The sequence below is a fragment of the Eleutherodactylus coqui genome, chromosome 2, assembly GCF_035609145.1.
Source record: "Eleutherodactylus coqui strain aEleCoq1 chromosome 2, aEleCoq1.hap1, whole genome shotgun sequence".
Classification (NCBI taxonomy): Eukaryota; Metazoa; Chordata; class Amphibia; order Anura; family Eleutherodactylidae; genus Eleutherodactylus; species Eleutherodactylus coqui.
This window is the reverse complement of record NC_089838.1, coordinates 176877097-176904013: the sequence shown is the minus strand read 5'-3', so window position 1 is coordinate 176904013 and position 26917 is coordinate 176877097. Positions and strand designations below refer to the sequence as shown.

General features: G+C 45.0%; 1 protein-coding gene across 5 annotated transcripts in view; it reads left to right on the top strand.

Moving 5' to 3' along the window:
- The window catches only part of MAGI2 (membrane associated guanylate kinase, WW and PDZ domain containing 2), a 955112-nt gene that overhangs the window by 746627 nt on the left and 181568 nt on the right, over positions 1-26917 (top strand). For 3 of the 5 annotated variants that reach the window (XM_066592005.1, XM_066592007.1, XM_066592004.1), the window contains 2 exons: positions 6826-6947; positions 8536-8718. In XM_066592005.1, coding sequence (XP_066448102.1) covers positions 6826-6947; positions 8536-8718 — 305 coding nt within the window. Of the gene's footprint in view, positions 1-158; positions 255-6825; positions 6948-8535; positions 8719-26917 lie in introns of all 5 variants that reach the window. The other 2 variants (XM_066592003.1, XM_066592006.1) reach the window with 1 other exon arrangement.

Here is a 26917-nt window from a genome sequence, read left to right as displayed (position 1 = left end):
ATGACAGACATACTCGATTATAATCTACATTGAGATAAGTTAGAGGTATATATTGTGATTAGTTATCATTTAGTGGCGCTGCTACAGGTGCACATACTGTCAGCAGTGTGTGCACCTGGGATCTTCCTTTCCCTGATCTCTCCTCCTTGGTTCCACAGGAGGAGAGGAGAAGGGAGGAGGAATTCAGGTGCACACACTTCCCTCCATAGCAGTGCCGAGAAGAGCAGCAGTGGCGCTTCAACTGCAAGTAGAAGGTAAATATGTGATTTTCAGGGGGTCACTATTACTACTGGGGGCTACTGTGGGGTCACTATTACTACTGAGACTACTATGGGGGTCACTATTACTGGGGCTACTGTAGGGGTGTCAATATTACTGGGGACACTGTGGGGTTACTATTATTGGAGCTACTGTGGGGGGGGTCACTATTACTACTAGGGCTACTATGGGGGGGTCACTATTACTACTGTGTGTCACTTCTGGGGCTACTGTGGGGGTCACTATTACTACTAGGGCTACTGTGGGGGGTCACTATTGCTACTAGGGCTACTGGGGGTCAGTTCTGGGGCTACTGTGGGGGGTCACTATTACTACTTGGGGGTTCAGTGGGGGTCACTATTACTACTTGGGTAACTGTGGGGGTCACAATTACTACTGGGGCTACTGTGGGGGTCACAATTACTACTGGGGCTACTGTGGGGGTCACAATTACTACTGGGCCTACTGTGGGGGTCACAATTACTACTGGGGCTACTGTGGGGGTCACTATTACTACCGGGGCTACTGTGTGGGTCACTATTACTACCGGAGCTACTGGGGGGGTCATTATTACTACCGGGGCTACTGTGGGAGTTAGGATTACTACTGTGGCTACTGTGGGGGTTACCATTTCTACTGACGCTACTGTGAGGGTCACTAATACTACTGTAGCTATTATGAGGCTCATTAATTACTTCTTGGGCTACTGTAGGGTCACTATTACTTCTGGGGCTACTGTGATGGTTACTATTACTACTGGGGCAACAGTGGGGTTAGTATTACTACTGTGGCTACTATGGGGGTTAGTTTTCACTACTGGGGCTGCTATAGGGGGTCGAATTTACTACTGGGGCTACTGTGGGGGTAACTATTACTACTGGGGCTACTGTGGGGGGGTCACTATTACTACTGGGGCTACTGTGGGGGGGGGGGTCACTATTACTACTGGGGCTGCTGTGGGGGGTCACTATTACTACTGGGGCTACTGTGGGAGGGTCACTATTACTATTGGGGCTACTGTGGGGATTACTATTACTGGGGCTACTGTGGGGGGGGGTCACTATTACTACTGGTGCTACTGGGGTTCGCTACTGGGGTCACTTCTAGGGCTACTGTGGGGGGGTTACTATTACTGCTGTGGCTACTGTGGGGATCATTATCACTACTGGGGCTACTATGGGGGTTGGTATTTACTCCTGGAGCTACTGTGGGGGTCACTATTACTACTGGGGCTACTGTGGGGGTCACTATTACTACTGGGGCTACTGTGGGGGTTATTATTGCTACTAGGATTACTGTGGTGGTCAATATTGCTACTGCACCGAAATCTGCACCAATGGCACTCCAGTGCTCCACCTAAGGAAAAAACACAGGGCGTTCCTCCCTGTCTGTTTTGAAATGGCCCTGTACTTTTTATAACAATGGAGGTAAAAATCATAAGTCGTGATAAACCCCGCCCCCTGACATGATGGTACTTTGCAAAAAATAAGTGCGTTTTGGGTTACAATGGGGGCACTTCATCGCTGAGTCGCGGGCTTCTTGCTCAGTTCTTCACCTTCTGTGAGAAGTAGGAATGTGTTCATATGAAGCGACAAGCCTGCGATTCAGTGCTGGCAAAGTCAACAATAAGAATCTGTGAACGAATAGTGAGTGTTTTTTTTTTTTCTTTGTTTGCTTTTACACTGAATGATTATTGCTCAAATTCATTCAACAAGCAAATTTTGAGCTACAATTGCTCCGTATAAATGGACTGCACGTCTTAGGCCACCCTCATACAGGTTTTGTGAAAAAGCTGCGTTTTTAACGCAATGTTTTACTGCGTCTAGAGCTGCATTTTTATGTGTTTTTGTGCTTCTTTGCCTGCATTTTCATGCAGTAAAAATGCAGAGAAGTAAGCTGATGATGTCACAACTGAACCAACCCACAAGAAACAACCCTGAAAGAGTGGCATTACCGCACAGGGGCTTGGTCCTCAGCAGAGCAGAACTTGTGATTTGTGGCATTACTGTCCCAAATTACTGTTTTGTTTTCTTCCATTAAAGCAATAAATTAGCACGTCTACTGGAGCCATGTTTCTGCTTTGTCAGCATTATAAATAAAACTGTGTGATAAGGAGCTGCTGACTACTTCCTGTTGTGTTTTTTTCTTGTTTTTCGGTGGCATAGCAACCTGCATAAAAAACGTACATTAATCGCTACAAAAAATGCCTGTGCGAGAGTGGCCTTAGGTCGGGCTTTCATGAGTGTAATTTCATTGCGTACATAATACGCAGTGAATGGAGCCATTGCACGTACATTGATTTTCATTAATCCACTCACACTTGCATATATGCATTTTGTACAATACGTGCTTAAAATATAACTGAACATGTTCTACTTTACAGCGTGTTACGCACGATAGGGCCATATTGTCCATGGATGTGTATGAAAACACTGTCATACACCGTTACATTGCAGATACGCATGTTGCTAGGTAACAACACAAGGAAAGCAAAAAAAGAGAAACCAGGATTCCAGTTCAGGACAGTGTGCGTGAGGTAAACGCACAGGCATACGTGATCACAACCACCGTGATGGTAGCTCCACATGCCAGTAAATCGTTGCGTCTTATCATATGCTTGCATGAGCGTTCCCTTGTGGGAGATCTTGTCGGTGCGTACATCTGCCCAACCGCTCGCTTCCAGCGTAGTGCTGACTGGTCCTGTGCATATGGTAATTCCCCTGTTTCCTCTCCTGTAAGGCTCAATATCCACGGGCGGATTTGAATTGCGGAATCCGTGCGGACGATCCGCAGCTCAGGCCGCCCATGGAGAACCATGGTTGTCTGCAGCTGAATTAAAGCATGCAAATCTGTTTGGTAAACAAATCGCAGCATGCTCCATTTCAGTGTGGTTACCGCACAGACCGCTTCCATTGAAGTCAATGGCAGCTGTCCGATCCACAGCCCGTTTGCAATTGAATTCTGCGGGAAAGCAGGACTTTTAAAGGAAAACTCCACTGCGCTGGCTGTCGCTTCTGCACACATCCGCATGTGGTATTTTTTTCTTAGACTGTCTAGTTCTATTAGACATTTCAGGTTTTTTTTATACATGTGCTTAACCTTTTAATTACCAAAGAGGAGAAGGGTGGTATATAAACCCCTGCAGGTAATTCCTTCATAACAGACGAACAAACATACATATCTTCCTTCTGAATATACCTTAACCTCGTAATCCTGAGTTTCAGTTTTATGGTGGATAAAGATACTTGCCCTTCTTGCATATAAAGAGAAGGTAGAGCGAAAAGAATGGAACATCCTTGCCTCGCAAATTGTCTGACATTATCCTTAATTAGATGGTTCTCATGAAGACACATAATTGCAGGGAGATAATTATTAATGAGATTAAATATGGCTTACCTTTTCAACCTGCTACCTGCTGCTCTAGCACTTCCATGAAAGAATCCACATCAATTTCAAAGTAATAAAAAGCAATAAAGAAACCCTCCTTGTGCCCCCTGCCCTCCCCTCAATAACCGCTCTACAGTGTAATCACTAATGAGCGTCTAACCAAACATCCCTACCCTGCATGTCAGCGTCCAGAAAATAGATTACCACAGTCAGCCATTAAATGTACAGTTCATTCTGAGAAGTGTCATACCAAAATAGTAATGGGCTGCGAATATACCATATCATTTCGCCATCTAGGATCACCTATTTTTACCATATAATCCCGCTTAGGGCTCCCACAAATTTTCTAATGTTAAAAACATATTGCAAGTTTGTGCTTTGCGATTTTTGTGCGATGCGCATTAGAAAGTCCCATTGACATTTGCATTTAAAAAAACGCAATGTTAACGCTGCGTTAAAAAAACGCAAGTGGGTGGGAGCCCGTAGGCTATGTTCACGCATCAGTATCCGCCACAGAATTTTCAGTGAGGATTCGACCTGTGAGACCATGGCAGAAATCTGTGGCTATTCTGCTGCAGTTTTTGCCATAGTTCTGCATGACGATTTAGCCCCGTCAATGGGCAAAATTCACATGCGCAATTCTGATGCCTTTCCGTATGAAGAAGTGACATGTCACCTCTTCACAGAAATCTGCATGAAATGTGTGGGATTCCACTGGCAGATTTTGACTATTTAGAGGAATAAATTCACGTGTGGATCTACAGCTGAATAGCCGCTGATTACTGCCATGGTTTTAAGGACGGAATGCAGAAAATTCCACTGTGGATTTTGCCATGTGAGCATACCCTTAGAGTTCCACCACTATGAGTCCTCACCAGGACTTAGCGTTGTAGTGCCTTGATAAGTAATTCTAGATTTTGCAGTAAATAATAAAGCAAAGTGTGTTTTTAGATTTTTTTTTCAGCTTCTAAAAAGGACTGTCTCTGTTCACTAGTCACTGCTGACTAGTCAGGATAGCTCGCAACCTAAGATCCATTATATAGCAGATTGGACGGATTTCTATTTTTCTTCAAAATTTTATCTATCAACCAAGGACCATAGCGTTAGAAGGATAAGAGCTCATTCACACGACCGGTCTGCCAGCAGAGACCGCGTATGGGCAGCGAGTGTACTGTGCATGCCCATGTATCACATGATCAATTGCAGTATGACTGCATTAAAAAAAAAAAAGAAGACATAGCAGGGTTGCGTATGAATCACTGCCCCTACCCAATATATTGTGTATGGACAGCATTTGCATATGAGCCAATACAAATGTATAGGGCTCACACTGCATTGTACGCAAGGAAATAGAACATGCTGAAAACTATTTCTCGTGCGCATCGACAGAGTGTTTATACCCTAATGTGAACGGATCAATGCAAGTCTATTCACATTCATTGACTCTATTCACAGCGTGCCACGCGGCCGTGCATCATGGCCAAAATATGCGCCAAAATTACGGTCATGTGAATGAGCCCTAAGTCTAGGTGGAGAGCCTACGGTTCTCACTGTCACTGGAATATGATGTGCATACTCCATGGAAAAGATTTTAGAAAGGATCTCTAATTTGAATAGCCTTTTCTGCATAAATCCTGGACAGTCCTTTCCCTGCACATCTGGAAAACAGCAGCATTTAAGGTTTGCTCTCCAAGATCTATCCTCCAGTTCCTTTACTTTATTATGTACTTCTTATTTTCAGGGGTTAAGCCCCGGACTACTATTCAGATAGACTGAACTTTATCCTCCAACGCAGAGATTCTGTTTTACCCTTCCTCAATACAACCTCAGATTTCAGAGAGGTTTGCACTCATGAGAGTTGCCTCTGCATTACTCCAACCTGTGAGGATAGCCCAAAAAGAATCCATTCTCGGACTGTTGTCAAAATTTTCAGTAACAACAATGAAGTTTCTATCTCAGAGTTATTAACTCTTTCAAGAGTCGTTTTGCCAAAGCCCTCCTCTAGTTATTTGGTGTACATGCACACTCAGATGAGTCAAGCATGTATTTGTATGGGGACCCGGCGGAATAGCTTGTCAGTGTGCTATCACTGCGGCTCACCTGCCTCAGGAGCTGTGGCTAGTCGGCGGTAACTCTGTCCCTCCACATGCTGAGTTTTGTTCTCTCTGCGCTGTGTCTGCCTCCCAGTCTCTGCCCATAGGGCTCGCAAATGCCTGCTGCCTGCTCTGACCCTCTGCCTGGACCTTGTATCTACACCTCTGCTGGTAGCCCTCACCATAGTGAGTCTTTTGGATACACACCTATTTATATCTCGCCTCAGTGCAGCGCCAGCAACGTTACCAGGATTGGATGGGTCGCAAAGCAAAAATCGTATCCCACTTGGAGGGTCAAGGGTAAAAACTGGGTTCCTCAGGTGCTGCCTATCTAGATAACCCAAAGTCAAACACAGCTGTGTCGACTGACCACTATCTAAAGTGTATGTCCAGTATTAGGATAATCCGACACATTTAACTATTGCACTATGGAGAATCACTGATAACATGCTGTGAAAGCACAATGATTCATGCCATTTTCACTCTGCTTACATCTGTTTACTTTTCATTTTTCCTATCCTACTAGGAAAATGTCTTATTATAACTTATTAAGGAATATTCGTCTTAGAATTGTCAGACTTGCTCTTTTCTGAATCTGTTCAGTTTAAATATGGAGTCACCACTGACCTCTATGACAGTGGGTATCAAAGCATTTTCAACAACCTGCTAATTAGAAACAAAATGTTATGTTAATAAAGTAAATTCTGACAAGGATGTGATAAAATGTGGAAACATTATTTTAATTGCCTTTTCACACACCATTTTTGTATTATGCAACACAACTATTTAATTTACTTGAAAACTTGGTGTTTTCCCAACCATACAAATAGATTAGTCTACTGCATGTTTTATATGTATATATTTGCTTTCCTGCGTGTGTATTACGCTTTTTGAGCGAATTCCAAAAAGTTGTTCTGAGCATTTTGAATGTGTTATACTGCATATCATATCGTTTGTGCAATGAAATATGCTATGTTATCTGCATAACAGTACACTACGTGTGACTACAGATCGATGCGCAGTACTAACAGTTACATATGGCACGACTGCAGTAATGGGATTTATAACTTTGTTTTTTGTTATCCAGTCACATAAACAGAAGAACACAGTTTGAGAACCCAGTGTTGGAAGCAAAAAGGAGGCTTCAACAGCACAACATGCCCACGACAGAATTGGGAACCCAGCCGATGCAGGCTCAAGTTTTTAGAGGTACATTGCAGTGTCATAGTAATTGTATAAGTGTGCATGATTATTTACTGGTCTTGTCTACAATGCAGGATTTTATACTAATGAATTTACATTCATTTGTTTTACACTTCTGCTCTTTGCACAATTTTCTAATGTATATAAAGGGGTTCTGTCATTAAAAAAAAAATCTTTACTCTTCTATTCCTCCCCTGTCAGTCTACTTACCACATCTTCACCCTCGCTGATCTTCTCCTATCTTCTGCAGTCCTGGGGAAAGGGGGTGCCACCTCACCTTCAGCTGGCTGATTCTTCTGCTTCCTGTGATGAAGTGTCCATTCACAGGCATTCTTCTTCCTGCCCAGTAATGTACGTTCACAGCCTAGCAGGGAGTGGCGAGCTATTGCAGAGACTGCGCATGCCCGCTGTCTCTGCAATATATCAGCATTCCTTCCTAGCCAGTAAACGCTACGTTACTGGAATATGACCTTCACTGACCTGCAAGAAGGAGAATGCGAGGAATGCATGCTTCATAACAAGAAGAGGAGGAATTGGCCGGCTGCCGTGAGCTGACCCGGGAGACTGGAGAAGATTAGCGAGTAAAAGATGCGGTAAGCGGAGGAATAGGTGAGTATACAATTTTTTTTTTCTTAAAGACCGAACCCCTTTAACTCCTCAATTTTGTTTTTTCCTCGCCACTTCAAAAAAGATCATAACTTTTTTTATTTTTCCATTGACGTAGCTGTCTGAAGGCTTGTTTTTTTGCAGGACGAGTTGTTTTTTTCATTGGTGCTTTTTAACGTACCATGTAATGCAGGGTTCCCCAACTCCAGTCCTCAGGGACCGCCAACAGGTCATGTTTTCAGGATTTCCATAGTATTGCACAGGTGATGTAATTATTGTCAGCGCCTCAGACATTGCCACAAGTGTTATTACCATAGGATATCCTGAAAACATGACCTGTTGGTGGTCCCTGAGGACTGGAGTTGGGGACCCCTGATGTAATGTACTAAAAAACTTTTTAGAATTTCTAAGTGGAGTGAAATAGGAAAAAAAGTGCAAATGTGCCATTTTAAGAAGAACTTATATCTATAGTGTACACAAATAAAATTCCTCTGACCACCATAACTTTATTTTCATGTCGATGCAGCTATGTAAAGGCTTATTTTTTGTGGGGAAACCTTTGGTTTTATTGGTATCATTTTGGTGTCATACAACCTTTTGATTACTTTTTTACAACTTTTTTTTTGGAGACAGGGTTACCAAAAACACACAATTAAGGAGTTCTGTATTTTTGTTTCTGATGGTATTCCCTGTGTGAGAAAAATAATGCATTTTAATAGATCGTATCTTTAAGAGATGCGGCAAATCAACTATGGTTTTGGTTTTTTTCTTAATTAAATGTGGGAAAATGTCCCGGCCCACTCTGCCTCCAATCAGGCAGCGATGCCAACGATATTTTCTCCTGTGTAACAGTACAGGAGCGAGCGTAACTGGGACGAGCTGTCGGGCATCTTTTGTTCGACAGTTCGTCCCGTATAAAAGAACCCTTACGTATGCAGGCACTTTTTGACTGTTTGGGTTTGTAATACAGAGTTTTGTCTTGATACAGAAAAACCACTTTTTACACGGGATGCATCACAACTAAAAGGAACATTTCTGAGCACCACTCTTAAGAAAAGTAACATGGGCTTTGGATTTACTATTATTGGGGGTGATGAGCCAGATGAATTTCTTCAAGTGAAGAGCGTCATTCCAGATGGACCTGCTGCGCAGGATGGCAAAATGGAGACAGGTACAACGGATTATTATATTACTCAGTATAGTTGTCTTATTAGTGTGAAAGTATATTGGCAAAGGTAGAGGTGTAGCTAGACTTTTCTTTATTTTGGGCAAAGGCGTCTCTCAGCCCCCTCTTCCTTGTACGATTGCCAAACTACCTAAAAATAATACCAATGGACTTAAGGGCACACAAGGCATCTCATGATCAGTGGACGTCCCAGCAGTCAGATCCTTACTAGAGATGAGCGAACGCGTTCGTCCGAGCTTGATATTCGTGCGAATATTAGGGTGTTCGGGATGTTCGTTATTCGTGACGAACACCATGCGGTGTTCTGGTTACTTTCACTTCCTTCCCTGAGACGTTAGCGCGCTTTTCTGGCCAATTGAAAGACAGGGAAGGCATTACAACTTCCCCCTGCAACGTTTAAGCCCTATACCACCCCCCTGCTGTGAGTGGCTGGCGAGATCAGGTGTTCGCCTAATATAAAAGTCGGCCCCTCCCGCGGCTCGCCTCAGATGCGGTGTGAGTTAGATGAGGGACAGTGCTGTTTGTACCGGAGCTGCTGTAGGGAAAGAATTGGTAGTTAGTGTAGGCTTCAAGACCCCCCAAAGGTCCTTATTAGGGCCACTGATAGCTGTGTGTTGGCTGCTGTTAGCAGTGGGATTTTTTTTTTTCTCAAAATCGCCTCTGCAGACCGTTGCACCTGGCATTAGGGACAGAAGTGCTGCATAGGCAGGGAGAGTGTTAGGAGTGAGTGTAGCCTTCAAGAACCTCAACGGTCCTTTCTAGGGCCATATTTATCCGTGTGCAGTACTGTCCAGGCTGCTGTTGGCTGTGCTGCATTTTTTTTGGGCTTCTCAAAATCGCCTCTGCAGAGCATTCCACCCTCCATTGATACTGCAGGGAAAGAATTGTATAGGCAGGGCCACAACACAGTTATTATTCATAGAATATACGCAGTGCTGCCTGTTGGTGGGAAAAAACTGAAAACAAATCTATTTGTCCAGCCTCTGTCCGTCCTTACGGGCGGTGGACACGTGTGAGCTGCGTGAACAACATTGCTAAATCATACGCAGCCAGCTACGCTTTACTGCTGGGTTCGCCATTTGCTTTCCTTAATTGGGAAAAAAAATACCTGCTCTCCAAGAGTTATAATAACTCTGCTACCCTCACGTTCTGTGACACATAAGCAGGGACACAGCACAGTTATTAAACTTCTCAGGTTCATTGAATATACGCAGTGCTGCCTGTTGGTGGGAAAAAAATGAAAACAAATCTATTTGTCCAGCCTGTGTCCGTCCTTACGCCTGTGGAGACGTGTGAGCTGCGTGAAAAACATTGCTAAATCATACGCACCCAGCTACGCTTTACTGCTGGGTTCGCCATTTGCTTTCCTTAATTGGGAAAAAAAATACCTGCTCTGCCACAGTTAATAACTCTGCTACCCTCACGTTCTGTGACACATAAGCAGGGACACAGCACAGTTATTAAACTTCTCAGGTTCATTGAATATACGCAGTGCTGCCTGTTGGTGGGAAAAAACTGAAAACAAATCTATTTGTCCAGCCTGTGTCCGTCCTTACGCCTGTGGAGACGTGTGAGCTGCGTGAAAAACATTGCTAAATCATACGCAGCCAGCTACGCTTTACTGCTGGGTTCGCCATTTGCTTTCCTTAATTGGGAAAAAAAATACCTGCTCTGCCACAGTTAATAACTCTGCTACCCTCACGTTCTGTGACACATAAGCAGGGACACAGCACAGTTATTAAACTTCTCAGGTTCATTGAATATACGCAGTGCTGCCTGTTGGTGGGAAAAAACTGAAAACAAATCTATTTGTCCAGCCTGTGTCCGTCCTTACGCCTGTGGAGACGTGTGAGCTGCGTGAAAAACATTGCTAAATCATACGCACCCAGCTACGCTTTACTGCTGGGTTCGCCATTTGCTTTCCTTAATTGGGAAAAAAAATACCTGCTCTGCCACAGTTAATAACTCTGCTACCCTCACGTTCTGTGACACATAAGCAGGGACACAGCACAGTTATTAAACTTCTCAGGTTCATTGAATATACGCAGTGCTGCCTGTTGGTGGGAAAAAACTGAAAACAAATCTATTTGTCCAGCCTGTGTCCGTCCTTACGCCTGTGGAGACGTGTGAGCTGCGTGAAAAACATTGCTAAATCATACGCAGCCAGCTACGCTTTACTGCTGGGTTCGCCATTTGCTTTCCTTAATTGGGAAAAAAAATACCTGCTCTGCCACAGTTAATAACTCTGCTACCCTCACGTTCTGTGACACATAAGCAGGGACACAGCACAGTTATTAAACTTCTCAGGTTCATTGAATATACGCAGTGCTGCCTGTTGGTGGGAAAAAACTGAAAACAAATCTATTTGTCCAGCCTGTGTCCGTCCTTACGCCTGTGGAGACGTGTGAGCTGCGTGAAAAACATTGCTAAATCATACGCACCCAGCTACGCTTTACTGCTGGGTTCGCCATTTGCTTTCCTTAATTGGGAAAAAAAATACCTGCTCTCCAAGAGTTATAATAACTCTGCTACCCTCACGTTCTGTGACACATAAGCAGGGACACAGCACAGTTATTAAACTTCTCAGGTTCATTGAATATACGCAGTGCTGCCTGTTGGTGGGAAAAAACTGAAAACAAATCTATTTGTCCAGCCTGTGTCCGTCCTTACGCCTGTGGAGACGTGTGAGCTGCGTGAAAAACATTGCTAAATCATACGCACCCAGCTACGCTTTACTGCTGGGTTCGCCATTTGCTTTCCTTAATTGGGAAAAAAAATACCTGCTCTGCCACAGTTAATAACTCTGCTACCCTCACGTTCTGTGACACATAAGCAGGGACACAGCACAGTTATTAAACTTAGATAATTCATTCACTAGAGGCAGTGGGGCCTTTCGTTTTCCAAAAAGGGCAAAAATTATATTTGGCCTGCAGTCTTGCGCCAATTTATTTCCTGCCTGTGAAATCAAATCACTGGTAATACAGCATGCTGAGGGGTAGGGGTAGGCCTAGAGGACGTGGACGCGGCCGAGGACGCGGAGGGCCAAGTCAGGGTGTGGGCACAGGCCAAGCTCCTGATCCAGGTGTGTCGCAGCCGACTGCTGCGCGATTAGGAGAGAGGCACGTTTCTGGCGTCCCCACATTCATCGCCCAATTAATGGGTCCACGCGGGAGACGGTTATTAGAAAATGAGCAGTGTGAGCAGGTCCTGTCCTGGATGGCAGAAAGTGCTTCGAGCAACCTATCGTCTACCCGCAGTTCTGCGCCGTCCACTGCTGCCAATCCGAATCCTCTGTCTGCTGCTCCTCCTTCCTCCCAGCCTCCTCACTCCACTACAATGACACCTGCTCAGGAGCGGGAACACTCCCAGGAACTGTTCTCGGGCCCCTGCTTAGATTGGGCAGCAGCGGTTCCTCTCCCACCAGAGGAGTTTATCGTCACTGATGCCCAACCATTCGAAAGTTCCCGGGGTCCGGGGGAAGAGGCTGGGGACTTCCGCCAACTGTCTCAACAACTTTCTGTGGGTGAGGAGGACGATGACGATCAGACACAGTTGTCTTGCAGTGAGGTAGTAGTAAGGGCAGTAAGTCCCAGGGAGCAGCGCACAGAGGATTCGGAGGAAGAGCAGCAGGACGATGAGGTGACTGACCCCACCTGGTGTGCAACGCTTACTCAGGAGGACAGGTCTTCAGAGGGGGAGTCAAGGGCATCAGCAGGGCAGGTTGCAAGAGGCAGTGCAGTGGCCAGGGGTAGAGGCAGGGCCAGATCGAATAATCCACCAAGTGTTTCCCAAAGCGCCCCCTCGCGCCATGCCACCCTGCGGAGGCCGAGGTGCTCTAAGGTCTGGCAGTTTTTCACAGAGACGCCTGACGACCGACGAACAGTGGTGTGCAACCTTTGTCGCGCAAAGCTCAGCCGGGGAGCCAACACCAACAGCCTCACCACCACCACCATGCGCAGACATATGATGGCCAAGCACCCCGCAAGGTGGGACAAAGGCCGTTCACCGCCTCCGGTTTGCACCCATGCCTCTCCCCCTGTGCCCCAACCTGCCACTGAGATGCAACCCCCCTCTCAGGACACAGGCACTACCGCCTCATGGCCTGCACCCACACCCTCATCTCCGCTGTCCTCGGCCCCATCCAGCAGTGTAGTTCAGCGCACCATTCAGCCGTCGCTTGCGCAAGTGTTCGAGCGCAAGCGCAAGTACGCCGCCACGCACCCGCACGCTCAAACGTTAACCGTCCGCATCGCAAAATTCATCAGCCTTGAGATGCTGCCGTATAGGGTTGTGGAAACGGAGTCCTTCAAAAGTATCATGGAGGCGGCGGCCCCGCGCTACTCAGTTCCCAGTCGCCACTACTTTTCCCGATGTGCCGTCCCAGCCCTGCACGACCACGTCTCCCGCAACATTGTGCGCGCCCTCACCAACGCGGTTACTGCCACGGTCCACTTAACTACGGACACGTGGACAAGCACAGGCGGGCAGGGCCACTACATCTCCCTGACGGCACATTGGGTGAATTTAGTGGAGGCTGGGACAGAGTCAGAGCCTGGGACCGCTCACGTCCTACCCACCCCCAGAATTGCGGGCCCCAGCTCGGTGCTGGTATCTGCGGAGGTGTATGCTTCCTCCACTAAAGCACCCTCCTCCTCCTCCTCCTCCTCTGTCTCACAATCAAGATGTGTTAGCAGCAGCATGTCGCCAGCAGTCGGTGTCGCGCGGTGTGGCAGCACAGCGGTGGGCAAGCGTCAGCAGGCCGTGCTGAAACTACTCAGCTTAGGCGATAAGAGGCACACGGCCCACGAACTGCTGCAGGGTCTGACACAGCAGACCGACCGCTGGCTTGCGCCGCTGAGCCTCCAACCGGGCATGGTCGTGTGTGACAACGGCCGTAACCTGGTGGCGGCTCTGCAGCTCGGCAGCCTCACGCACGTGCCATGCCTGGCCCACGTCTTTAATTTGGTGGTTCAGCGGTTTCTGAAAAGCTACCCACGCTTGTCAGACCTGCTCGTAAAGGCGCGCCGGCTCTGCGCACATTTCCGCAAGTCCCACACGGACGCTGCCACCCTGCGCACACTGCAACATCACTTTAAGCTGCCAGTGCACCGACTGCTGTGCGACGTGCCCACACGGTGGAACTCTACGCTCCACATGTTGGCCAGGCTCTATGAACAGCGTAGAGCTATAGTCGAATACCAACTCCAACATGGGCGGCGCAGTGGGAGTCAGCCTCCTCAATTCCTTTCAGAAGAGTGGGCCTGGTTGGCAGACATCTGCCATGTCCTTGGTAATTTTGAGGAGTCTACCCAGGTGGTGAGCGGCGATGCTACAATCATTAGCGTCACCATTCCTCTGCTATGCATCTTGAGAAATTCCCTGCAAACCATAAAGGCAGCTGCTTTGCGCTCGGAAACGGGGGCGGGGGAAGACAGTATGCCGCTGGATAGTCAGGGCACCCTCCTGTCTATTTCTCAGCGCGTACAGGAGGAGGAGGAGGAGCATGAGGAGGATGAGGAGGAGGGGGAAGAGACAGCTTGGCCCGCTGCTGACGGTACACCGGCTGATTGCCTGTCATCCTTTCAGCGTGTATGGCCTGAGGAGGAGGAGGAGGAGGAGGAGGAGGAGGATCCTGATAGTGATCTTCCTAGTGAAGACAGCCATGTGTTGCGTACAGGTACCCTGGCACACATGGCTGACTTCATGTTAGGATGCCTTTCTCGTGACCCTCGCGTTGCACGCATTCTGGCCACGACGGATTACTGGGTGTACACACTGCTCGATCCACGGTATAAGGAGAACCTGCCCACTCTGATTCCCGAAGAGGAAAGGGGTTCGAGAGTGTTGCTATACCACAGGACCCTTGCGGACAAGCTGATGGTAAAATTCCCAGCCGACAGCGCTAGTGGCAGAAGGCGCAGTACCGAGGGCAAGGTAGCAGGGGATGTGCGTAGATCGAGCAGCATGTACATCCCAGGCAGTGCAACAGTCTTTAAGGGCCTGGCCAGCTTTATGGCTCCCCACCAAGACTGTGTCACCGCTCCCCAGTCACGGCTGAGTCGGCGGGAGCACTGTAAAAGGATGGTGAGGGAGTACGTAGCGGATCGCACGACCATCCTTGGTGACGCCTCTGCCCCCTACAACTACTGGGTGTCGAAGCTGGACACGTGGCCTGAACTAGCGCTGTATGCCCTTGAGGTGCTTGCTTGTCCTGCGGCTAGCGTCTTGTCGGAGAGGGTGTTTAGTGCGGCTGGGGGAATCATCACCGATAAGCGTAGCCGCTTGTCAACCGACAGTGCCGACAGGCTAACACTCATCAAGATGAACAAAGGCTGGATTTCGCCAGACTTCTGTTCTCCACCAGCGGACAGCAGCGATACGTAAGCAATACGTAGGCTGCACCCGCGGATGGAAGCTACGTTCTCTCTCACCATCCAAAACGGGGACATTTGTGCTTCATCAATCTGTGTCTAATATTCCTCCTCCTCCTCCTCCTGCTCCTCCTCCTGAAACCTCACGTAATCACGCTGAACGGGCAATTTTTCTTAGGGCCACAAGGCTCACTCAAATAATTTTTCTGAACAATTTTTATAAGTTTCAATTAGCTTAAAAGCGTTGGAACTTTAACTTGAACCAATTTTTCGTTACACTGGGCTGCCTCCAGGCCTAGTTACCACTTAAGCCACATTAACCAAAGCGATTCACCTGCCATCTTGGTTGGGCATGGCCAATTTTTACTGAGGTACATTAGTACTGTTGGTACACCAATTTTTTGGGGCCCTCACCTACAGTGTAATCATAGTAATTTCTATGTTCTTCGCCTGCACTCATGGTACAGAAAGGTGTGTGGGGTTGGCCTACAGTTTAGCTACATAAATGTCACTTGTGCCTTGGCTATACTAAGGCTACTGAAATGGAACGAAGACTGCGCTCCCGCTATACTGCTGCTTCAGAATTGTTACTGGGGCCTGTCTTGAGTGCTACTATTGCTTACATGGAACGAAGACTGCGCTCCCGCTATACTGCTGCTTCAGAATTGTTACTGGGGCCTGTCTTGAGTGCTACTATTGCTTACATGGAACGAAGACTGCGCTCCCGCTATACTGCTGCTTCAGAATTGTTACTGGGGCCTGTCTTGAGTGCTACTATTGCTTACATGGAACGAAGACTGCGCTCCCGCTATACTGCTGCTTCAGAATTGTTACTGGGGCCTGTCTTGAGTGCTACTATTGCTTACATGGAACGAAGACTGCGCTCCCGCTATACTGCTGCTTCAGAATTGTTACTGGGGCCTGTCTTGAGTGCTACTATTGCTTACATGGAACGAAGACTGCGCTCCCGCTATACTGCTGCTTCAGAATTGTTACTGGGGCCTGTCTTGAGTGCTACTATTGCTTACATGGAACGGACACGTGGAGAGGACACGTAGTGCCTCAAAAACATCCCCCTCCTCCTCCAACAGGGAAAACATTGTTGGCAAATGCCTTTGCATTGGTTCGTCTGGTGGCAGTCCAAGAATTTCACCTTTACCGACACTACAAGAGAGCCCCCCCACCATCCCCCCGCCACGGCCCACTTAATCCTGGCCACATTCCGAAAACCAACAAAATACAACCGTGGTACTAGGTCCGCAGTCACCACCACATTACCACCAACGCGGTTACTGTTAAGGTGCATATAACCACGGACACGTGGAGAGGACACGTAGTGCCTCAAAAACATCCCCCTCCTCCTCCAACAGGGAAAACATTGTTGGCAAATGCCTTTGCATTGGTTCGTCTGGCGGCAGTCCAAGAATTTCACCTTTACCGACACTACAAGAGAGCCCCCCCACCATCCCCCCGCCACGGCCCACTTAATCCTGGCCACATTCCGAAAACCAACAAAATACAACCGTGGTACTAGGTCCGCAGTCACCACCACATTACCACCAACGCGGTTACTGTTAAGGTGCATATAACCACGGACACGTGGAGAGGACACGTAGTGCCTCAAAAACATCCCCCTCCTCCTCCAACAGGGAAAACATTGTTGGCAAATGCCTTTGCATTGGTTCGTCTGGCGGCAGTCCAAGAATTTCACCTTTACCGACACTACAAGAGAGCCCCCCCACCATCCCCCCGCCACGGCCCACTTAATCCTGGCCACATTCCAAAAACCAACAAAATACAACCGTGGTACTAGGTCCGCAGTCACCACCACATTACCACCAACGCGGTTACTGTTAAGGTGCATATAACCAGTCTGACTGGGGCATGCAGACACCTTGACAGAATGAATAGTGTGTGGCACATAGGTTCCCCATTGCTATGCCCACGTGTGCAGCTCCTGATGGCGGTGGCACAGGATTGTATTTCTCATTGCTTCTGTACAGCATTGTGGGCTATCGCCCCGCCCCTATTAAAGAGGGTCGCTACCTAGCCGTGCCAACCCTGTGCAGTGTGTGCCTGCGGTCCCTCGTCGTGGCAGACGCACTTCTAAATAGACATGAGGGTGGTGTGGCATGAGGGCAGCTGAAGGCTGCGCAGGGACAGTTTGGTGTGCGCTGTGGGGGGGGGAGGGGGTGCGGTTGGGCAGCATGTAACTCAGGAGAAGTGGCAGTGGAGTGTCATGCAGGCAGTGATTGTGCTTTGTTGGAGGTAGTGTGGTGCTTAGCAAAGGTATGCCATGCTAATGAGCGCTTTTCAGAAGTAAAAGTTGTTGGGAGGGGGGGGGGGCCCACTCTTGCCGCTATTGTGGCTTAATAGTGGGACCTGTGAACTTAGGATGCAGCCCAACATGTAGCCCCTCGCCTGCCCTATCCGTCACTGTGTCATTCCCATCACTTTCCTGAATTGCCCAGATTTTCACACATGAAAACCTTAGCGAGCATCGGCGAAATACAAAAATGTTCTGGTCGCCCATTGACTTCAATGGGGTTCGTTGTTCGAAACGAACCCTCGAGCATCACGGGAAGTTCGTTACGAATAACGAACACCCGAACATTTTGGTGTTCGCTCATCTCTAATCCTTACCAATTACACCCTTCTCCTATGGGTAAAGGATATGTGTTAAACTTGCACAACCCCTGTAAATCATGATGTGGTACTATGCCTACTGGATAATAGTGCATGCTAGGACTTGTAGTACCACTATCTTTGAAAGACCATCTCTATAAAGGCCCATCCACACCTGCATTAGGGCTTTCTGGCTCTCTGTTCCAACTGTCAGGAGGAGATGCGCTTAGGGGTGTGACTCAAAATTTTAACAACATGTTTCCCAACTGGGTGATTAAATTCTGCATGTGAAATGCCTGCGATGTAGCACACAATAGAAAATTATGTCTAAACGAATAGTCCAGATTTCTCCAAATATAATATTGTAATCATTAATAGTAGAACAGTTCATTACATAAATACAGCATCAGAATCAACATCATAAGTACAACACCAGAACCAAACGCAGTACATAAATACATTACCAGAACCAAGTGCAATAAAGGGATAAACAGTAAAGTCAAGTCAGCCCCTGTAATTTAAGTTTGTACTAATACGACCTGAGCCACGGTAAAGTGTGATGAGAGTTGTCTGTTCACAAACAAGAATACTGCTACCAATCATCACTCTACACAATATATAGTGATTACAGGACTGATCAGAGGCAGCCAGTGACAGAATAAACTGAGGACATGACTCACATGAGACATCATCTCTAATTAGCATTGTGGTTCTCTTCTCCATTCAGTCCAGATCAACCTGACAACTTCTCCTGGACACAACTTGTCTCTTCAGAGGTTGCCACACAAATGTCATTGGCTGTTTGCTTTTTCATATTCATAATTCCTATATTAAGATAAACGTTTAATAGTGCCACATATGGTTGCTAAATACTGTATAACAGTGCAACTTGTAGCGCATCCTGACTAATAAATAACAAGCTGCACTGTCAGCCTGTAGTAAATAAGGAGCTATACTGTCCCCCTATAGTAATATATAGCCATACTGTCACCTGTAATAATATATAGCCAAACTACCCTCTGTAGTAATATATAGCCATACTTTTACCCTGTATTTAATATATAGCTATATTGCCCTGTAGGAATATATAGCTATATTGCCCTGTAGGAATATATAGCCATACTGTCCCTGTAGGAATATATAGCCATACTGTCCCCTGTAGGAATATATAGCCATACTGTCCCCTGTAGGAATATATAGCCATACTGTCCCCTGTAGGAATATATAGCCATACTGTCGCCCTGTAGGAATATATAGCCATACTGTCGCCCTGTAGGAATATACAGCCATACTGTCGCCCTGTAGGAATATGTAGCCATACTGTCGCCCTGTAGGAATATGTAGCCATACTGTCGCCCTGTAGGAATATGTAGCCATACTGTCACCCTGTAGGAATATGTAGCCATACTGTCGCCCTGTAGGAATATGTAGCCATACTGTCGCCCTGTAGGAATATGTAGCCATACTGTCGCCCTGTAGGAATTTGTAGCCATACTGTCGCCCTGTAGGAATTTGTAGCCATACTGTCGCCCTGTAGGAATTTGTAGCCATACTGTCGCCCTGTAGGAATTTGTAGCCATACTGTCGCCCTGTAGGAATTTGTAGCCATACTGTCGCCCTGTAGGAATTTGTAGCCATACTGTCCCCTGTAGGAATTTATAGCCATACTGTCACCCTGTAGGAATATGTAGCCATACTGTCACCCTGTAGGAATATGTAGCCATACTGTCGCCCTGTAGGAATATGTAGCCATACTGTCGCCCTGTAGGAATATGTAGCCATACTGTCGCCCTGTAGGAATTTGTAGCCATACTGTCGCCCTGTAGGAATTTGTAGCCATACTGTCGCCCTGTAGGAATTTGTAGCCATACTGTCGCCCTGTAGGAATTTGTAGCCATACTGTCGCCCTGTAGGAATTTGTAGCCATACTGTCGCCCTGTAGGAATTTGTAGCCATACTGTCGCCCTGTAGGAATTTGTAGCCATACTGTCGCCCTGTAGGAATATATAGCCATACTGTCGCCCTGTAGGAATATATAGCCATACTGCTGCCCTGTAGGAATATATAGCCATACTGCCACCTGTGAGAATATATAGCCATACTGCCACCTGTAGTGATAGAAAGCCATAATGCACCTTAAAGACACGGATATAATTCACTTCACATTCAGGAAATGATCGGCGAGCAGTGCAGCCCCTATGGCTTGTCCACGCCTGCTGCCGACTCCCCTTGTCCAGCTGCACCCGAGGCATATAACCCGATTGCTTCCCCAGCTACGCCTCTAAGCAAAGCGTACGTGCACTGGTTTCCAACTACCATATTTACCCCAAAATAAGACCCTGTCTTATATAAATTTTTGCCAGAAAGAGGCAGTAGGTCTTATTTTCAGGGAATGTCTTATTATACTTGCCTAGCAAGCTCGATACAGGTCCCTCCTGCTTTCTGGAGCTTCTTGCAGTCCTCGGCCGCCCACAAAAGATCACTTCCTAGTTATGGGATTCATAAATCTCGCCTCCAGGAAGTGATGGCTCTGATTTGGTTCTCGAGTGCTGCATTGATTGGTTCTTGAGCAGCACTCAAGAACCAATCAATGCAGGAATCAGAGCCATCACTTCCTGGAGGTGGGATTTAAGAATCCCGTAACCAGGAAGTTATCTTCTGTGGGTGGGCAAGGACTGCAACAAGTGCGACGGATCTCTGGAGAGCAGCAGGAGGGACCTGGACTGAGCCTGCTTTGTAATGTATTACTTTTTATTGAATGCAGGTAGGGCTTCATTTCGGGGTAGGGCTTATATTTCAAGTCTCTCGAAAATCCCAAAACGTGAAGATAGGGCTTATTTTCAGGGTAGGTCTTATTTTAAGGGAAACTGGGTACTGCTGATTGTGGCAGTTAGCCAAAGGAACCTATAGCCTCCTCTGGATAAATTCTGTGCAGTATAATTGTATATGTGGTGCAGATGAGCCATTCTAATCTCTGTGCTGGCACAGTTGTACTTATATAGGATCTGCAATTAGTCCTAGAATTTGACACCAAGGACATATTTTGGTGGAGGCCAAGTGTATACTCCTCAAAAACATTAATACATCTCTTGTTTTCCAAATTATATAATCTATAGTGTTTTCCTGTAAATACAAAGTTGCTGATGGCCAATAGTATAACAAAGGTGCTTTTTACTATATAAAATTGTTCCCAATGCAACTCCAAAAGCAAAATGGTCTGTCAGGTGAAAAGGTTAGCAGCAGAATGTTTGAACACAGTGTGTCTGATTAGGTTATTTTCTGCTCACAAATTCTCAGACTGTCCTGAGGGATGCGCTGCTTTTCAAACAGAACCAAAATTGTTGTATCGTTTCTGAGCACAGTTTTATATCTGAAGTATTTATGTATTAATTTACTTATCTGTTCACTACAACACCAATGCATAGTTGACAAAGGAGTAAATAATCGTGGTCCAACATTAAATATACACTAAATGTTCTTAGGTTCGTGTTATTACGACTCTCTTGCAATATGGATTAGAGCAGGATTCTTTGATATCTTGATAAATCACTGGTGTTGTAAGGTAACTAGATGACTGTTTCACATCGTTGTATAGAACTGAGTAAATGGACTGATTGTTCTATCTTTATCAACATTTGGTTTCAACCACCCTAAATTCAGTTGAGGCTTGAAAGTAATGTTTATTTACAATAAGGGGCTTAAAGGGGTTTTGTCATTAAAAAAAAAAAAAAAATTCTATACTCTCCTATTCCTCTACAGGCAGCCTTCTTACAGCATCTTCTCCTCGCTGATCCTCTCCAGTCCTCTGTGTCAGCACACCTCCAGGCAGCCAGCTTGTTATGTAGCTAGCATTCCTCACATTCTTCTTCCGGCAGGTCAGTGAAGGTTGTGTCCCTGTGACGTAGCGTTCACTGGCTAGGAAGTAATCCTGATGTATTGTAGAGACAGCGGGGTTGCGCAGTCTCTACAGTAGCTTGGCACTCCCTGCCAGGCTGTGAACTGTTATGTATCGTACATTGCCAGGCAGTAAGGAGAATGCCTATGAATGTACGCTTTGTCACAGGAAGCAGAAGAATCAGCCAGCTTGAGTTGAGGTGAGCTTCCCCCGGGACTGCATGAGACAGGAGAAGATGCGGTAAGTAGACTGACGGAGGAGGATTAGGTAGGTATAGAATTTTTTCTTCAATGACAGAACTCTTAAGTGTTAATCAGGTGTGGGGATTAGCCACATAATGTCAAGTTTACTTGACATTTATGATATCAAGCATGAATGCAATTAATAGCCTGTCTAAACCCTATCAAATAAGTTTACAAGCAGTGTTGGTCTGCAGGACCCAATGTATCATCTTCAGAAATACCATTGAAATGTGGACTCAATCACTTGAAAGGGGCCACACTGCAGTTCTCCAGACAGTAGGCGACTAGGTGCAGCTATGCAGAGGAAAACCAGGAAAGTGGATAAAGTACTAAACCAGCACTTTCCTCTTCACTCTCAGGATCACTGGCTTCCCAGTGGACCCCACCTATCAAAGTGCTGGCATATCCTAGTAATTCACACTCAATTTACAAGTTGTGAAAAGTCCTTTATAGGACTGTACTTTAAACAAATGTTGCATTAAACAAAAGTGAATAATATCTTATCAGAGAAGAATGCTTTACTCATACTTCCTCCCTCTTAAACTGTTCACTCACTCTGGAAATCTGTTTCAAGAGACCATACCAACTAAAGGTTCACTGGGGGATCAGATTACATGTTGGCCATAGAAGTCTATTGAGTGGTGAAGGAGAATAGAGGAGCTGAGTGGTATAGAAGCAGATAGAGGTGCACAAATGTTCTCTAGCTAATATCAAGTGGCTTATTGTCTCACAGCTATAATCACATCTATGCTGCTCAGTACTGCTCTGTATATGATAGTGATAAGGGAGCAGAATCTCTCCTCTCTGTGTGCTGTGTATGGCAGACATCATAGCAGCTAGTCTCCACCTACCAGCACAGGAACAATTAATATTTTTCTTTTAGATAGAGGTTCTGGAAGGGAAAACTGGTGAACAAGGCATGATACAAGTCCTATAATGGCCAGAAATAGTGTTGTTTCTCATGCACATGGTAGCTTATTCTGAAAAGGCACCTGAAAGTGTGGGTACATTTTAAATAATCAGTTTTCACAGTCTGGCTGCTAAAGAACCTTACGTTTCAACCCTAACCAAGAGAAGACGGTACAGCAATCAAAGCACAGATTTATTTACCTATATTTTTTTTTAGATTGGTTAGCTATTTCTTAAAACTAAAAGTTAGACATAATTATGAATGATTGGTAAAAGTGTAATACAACATGTCTTAAAATGTGTTTAATGGTATTAGTCAATATTATAAAATATTTCTTTCATTAACCAAATAATGAAAATGTCTTGAAGGCCCTCATTTATCAGTAAAGCTTTGTAGGTTCAGCAAGTTGCCTGCAGCAATTACTCATTTATAAGACAATATGCTGAACATTCAAATTTTTGGAATACTACATGTGCTGAATATTGTTTTATTAACTTTCCTCCATAATTCAGGGACCTTGTTCACTGAAAATCTGAACAATCACATTAACTATCTATTGATATATTGGTGAAATGTTAAACCACCTTGTATGCCTTATATTCTGACATTAATACACATCTCTGCGAATAATGTCACTTCATTTTGGCTTTTTGATTGCTTCTTACTAAGTGATGCTTCATTTTACTGGATCCACTCACCCTAAAGAGTTTAGTTTCAATGTTTTTTAATTAAATTTTCCAGTTTTAAAACAGAATGCAGCAGATGAGATAATCAGCTTTCATGTACAAAATTATATAATCACAGCCTATTGTATAACATATGGAACCAATTATACAGTAGTCAGCGAATAGGTTTGAACAGATAAAGCATAAAACTTACAAAAAAGTAAAAAAAAGCATTTTGGTAAATAAAATATGATATTCAAGACTCCATGTTTTTGCCATCTTGCCATAGTAACTTGTGGGTGTATTCTGAAAATAGCGTTCATAGCCCCACCCCCATTCCCCAATACACATTGGGTACTAGACAACCATGCTCTTCATATGTGATATAATTTAGGAAGCATAAAAGTATTACATACAGCATTTCCTAATAAATATACATATGATTTATTGAAGTTATAACTTCTCCTATGCTAGGGATGTCCACACATTTCCATTCAAGAGAAGGAGAGGGTAGAATGACTCCTATTATGGATATGATTCTAATATGCAGAATAGTTTTTTGCAGAATAGATGGTAGGGTGCTGCCAGTCCTATAACAGTTACCATAAGTAACGGGGCATAGAAATGCTTAATTGTAAAAAGGAGAAAATAATGGACTCTGGGCGCAACCCTTGTAATGTAAAGTGCATAAAAGCAAAGGGATTAGCCAAAATAAAGTGCAATAAATAGATTTACTTCTCTGTTTTTACCATTCCCAGCACAGAAGGAAATATATTTACTGTACTTATTATATTATACATATATATCACTATAATTTAGTTTAGTATTTGTGCTTTATTTTATATAGATATTAACTACTCCCTAACTGGGCATTGAAGTCGCCGAATAACCCAATAGCAGACCTGCTATTTTTTGTTTTTAGCACTATATTTAATTTTAATTACTATAAAGAAAAATATATATTTTTATTTATTTTACCGATAGTCTTTCATTAATTTATTGTATCTTGTAGCATTATTCAAAGGGGTAAAATCTCTTTAATTTATTATTGCTCTTAAATTATTGATTGTATTTTTGTCTCTGTTCTTCCTACTTACCATTTGTTTTATTAGTATTTCTTTCCGGCCATTTCTGAAGAAGGGGCTGCGTCCCCGGAACGTGTTGCTTGTGCTGGGTTCATTCCTTTGCTTTTATGCGCTTTATATTACAAGAGTTACGTCCACAGTCCATTATTTTCTCCTTCTTACAATTAAGCACACTTTTCCATTGCTTCAGTATGGTAAGGTTGGATAAAGCTAGTATTTTACATCCTAATATCTGAAACTTTAATGGAATTGCGTGTGAGACAATATTCAACAAGACTAAAAAAATGGTCTTTCAATACTACACAATCCACCAAAGAGAATAGCATTTAAAATGCAGAGTCCCAATATTGCTGGAGGAGTAGGCAGCTTCACGAGATATGCAACAAAGTTCACCTATTACCACAATTCTTCCAACAGTTGTAATGTTAAGATACATTTGGGCCAATCGGACTGGAATATAATATCATCGCAATGTGATTTTCATTTGTGAACTACATTTAAGTGCTTTATGTGTCAGATAAAAGGTTTGCTCCCATTCTTTATCACTGAACACTTGTGCTAGTTCTCTCTAGCGGAACTAGCACAAGTGTTCCCTTTTCCTTTAGTAGATATATCTTTTGGAAGTTTACTCAAACTGCAATCAGGTGTAGATAGATTTTAGCCCTCTGGTTCCTCTAGAACAGGGGTCCGCAACTCCAGTCCTCAAGGACCACCAACAGGTCATGTTTTCAGGATATCCTATAGTAAGAACACCTGTTGCAATGTCTGAGGCACTTACAATAATTGCACCACCTGTGCAATACTGAGGAAATCCTGAAAACATGACCTGTTGGCGGTCCCTGAGGACTGGAGTTGGGGAACACTGCTCTAGAAAATATCTTAAATATGCTTGGGTTACCCTGAAACGGAGGGGTTGTGAATATGTAAAAAGTGATGAACTTGTAAATGTTTATAGTGATCTCCAGGGGTCAGGTGGTACTGAGATGTTAATTGTTCATATGGCATGAGTGACTTTTCCTGCAGTAATTGCGCCAAAGTTATGATACCCAATGAGATCTACCTAGAGATGTTTAGGTAGGAGACAGTGTAGTGAAACAACTCCAAAGATATATATTCCTTTGGAAGAAGCCCGTGTGATTTTTCAAGGCCGTGAAACATTTTCCATGTTGTTTAAGAAATATGGATTAGTGGGGAGATATGGTGGTAGAGGTAAATATCATGGAGGGACTACAAGCAAAAATTTGATTGAAACAGGGAACAGTAAATAATTCTCTATGTGGACCCCACATTTCTGAGTTTTAGGCCACCACCATGAGGCTCTTCGGGACACATGCACAGCTAGTTAGTAATCCTGAATATCTGGGAGGCTCAATCCTCCTACCCATCTATCTTTTGTAAGCATTTTATCGGGCAGGTGAGGTTTCTGCTGCCCCCAGATAAATTGCGACAACAGTCAGTTTATTGCTACAAAGAAGTGTTGTGGTAGAACAAAGGAAAGAGTGCAGAAGAAATATACGGTAGTAGTTTTGGTAATAAAAGCATTTTAAAAGTAACTATCCTTCCTATACCATGATATCTCAAATCTAGATAGTCTTTAAGACTCTTCTTGTAATACCTTTAGAATAGGTTCAAAGTTACACTGATATACGTTTGTGTGTTAAGCAGTGATTGTTGTACCCAGATATTTAATACCCTAAAAATGCCAGTCAAAAGAAAACTTAATTTAAAGATAATGTAGCGTATCTTCAGAAATATCAGGAGATGCTGAGATATTTGTGTATTTGTTTTAGATTGAGAAATCTTGACAAAATCTTTGATAACCTCCACTACAGTATCTAGGGTGCACATAGGGTTTGATAAAGTTAAAATTATATTGTCCGCACATAGTGATATTAAAGGGGTTGTCCCGCTCCGAAACGGGTTTTTTTTTTTTTCAATAGGCCCCTCGTTCGGCGCGAGACAAACCCGATGCAGGGGTAAAAAAAACAAACCGGATAGTACTTACCCGAATCCCCGCGCTGCGGCGACTTCTTACTTACCTTGCTAAGATGGCCGCCGGGATCTTCACCCACGGTGGACCGCAGGTCTTCTCCCATGGTGCACCGTGGGCTCTGTGCGGTCCATTGCCAATTCCAGCCTCCTGATTGGCTGGAATCGGCACACGTGACGGGGCGGAGCTACGAGGAGCAGCTCTCCGGCACGAGCGGCCCCATTCAGAAGGGAGAAGACCGGACTGCGCAAGCGCGTCTAATCAGGAGATTAGACGCTGAAATTAGACGGCACCATGGAGACGAGGACGCTAGCAACGGAACAGGTAAGTGAATAACTTCTGTATGGCTCATATTTAATGCACGATGTATATTACAAAGTGCATTAATATGGCCATACAGA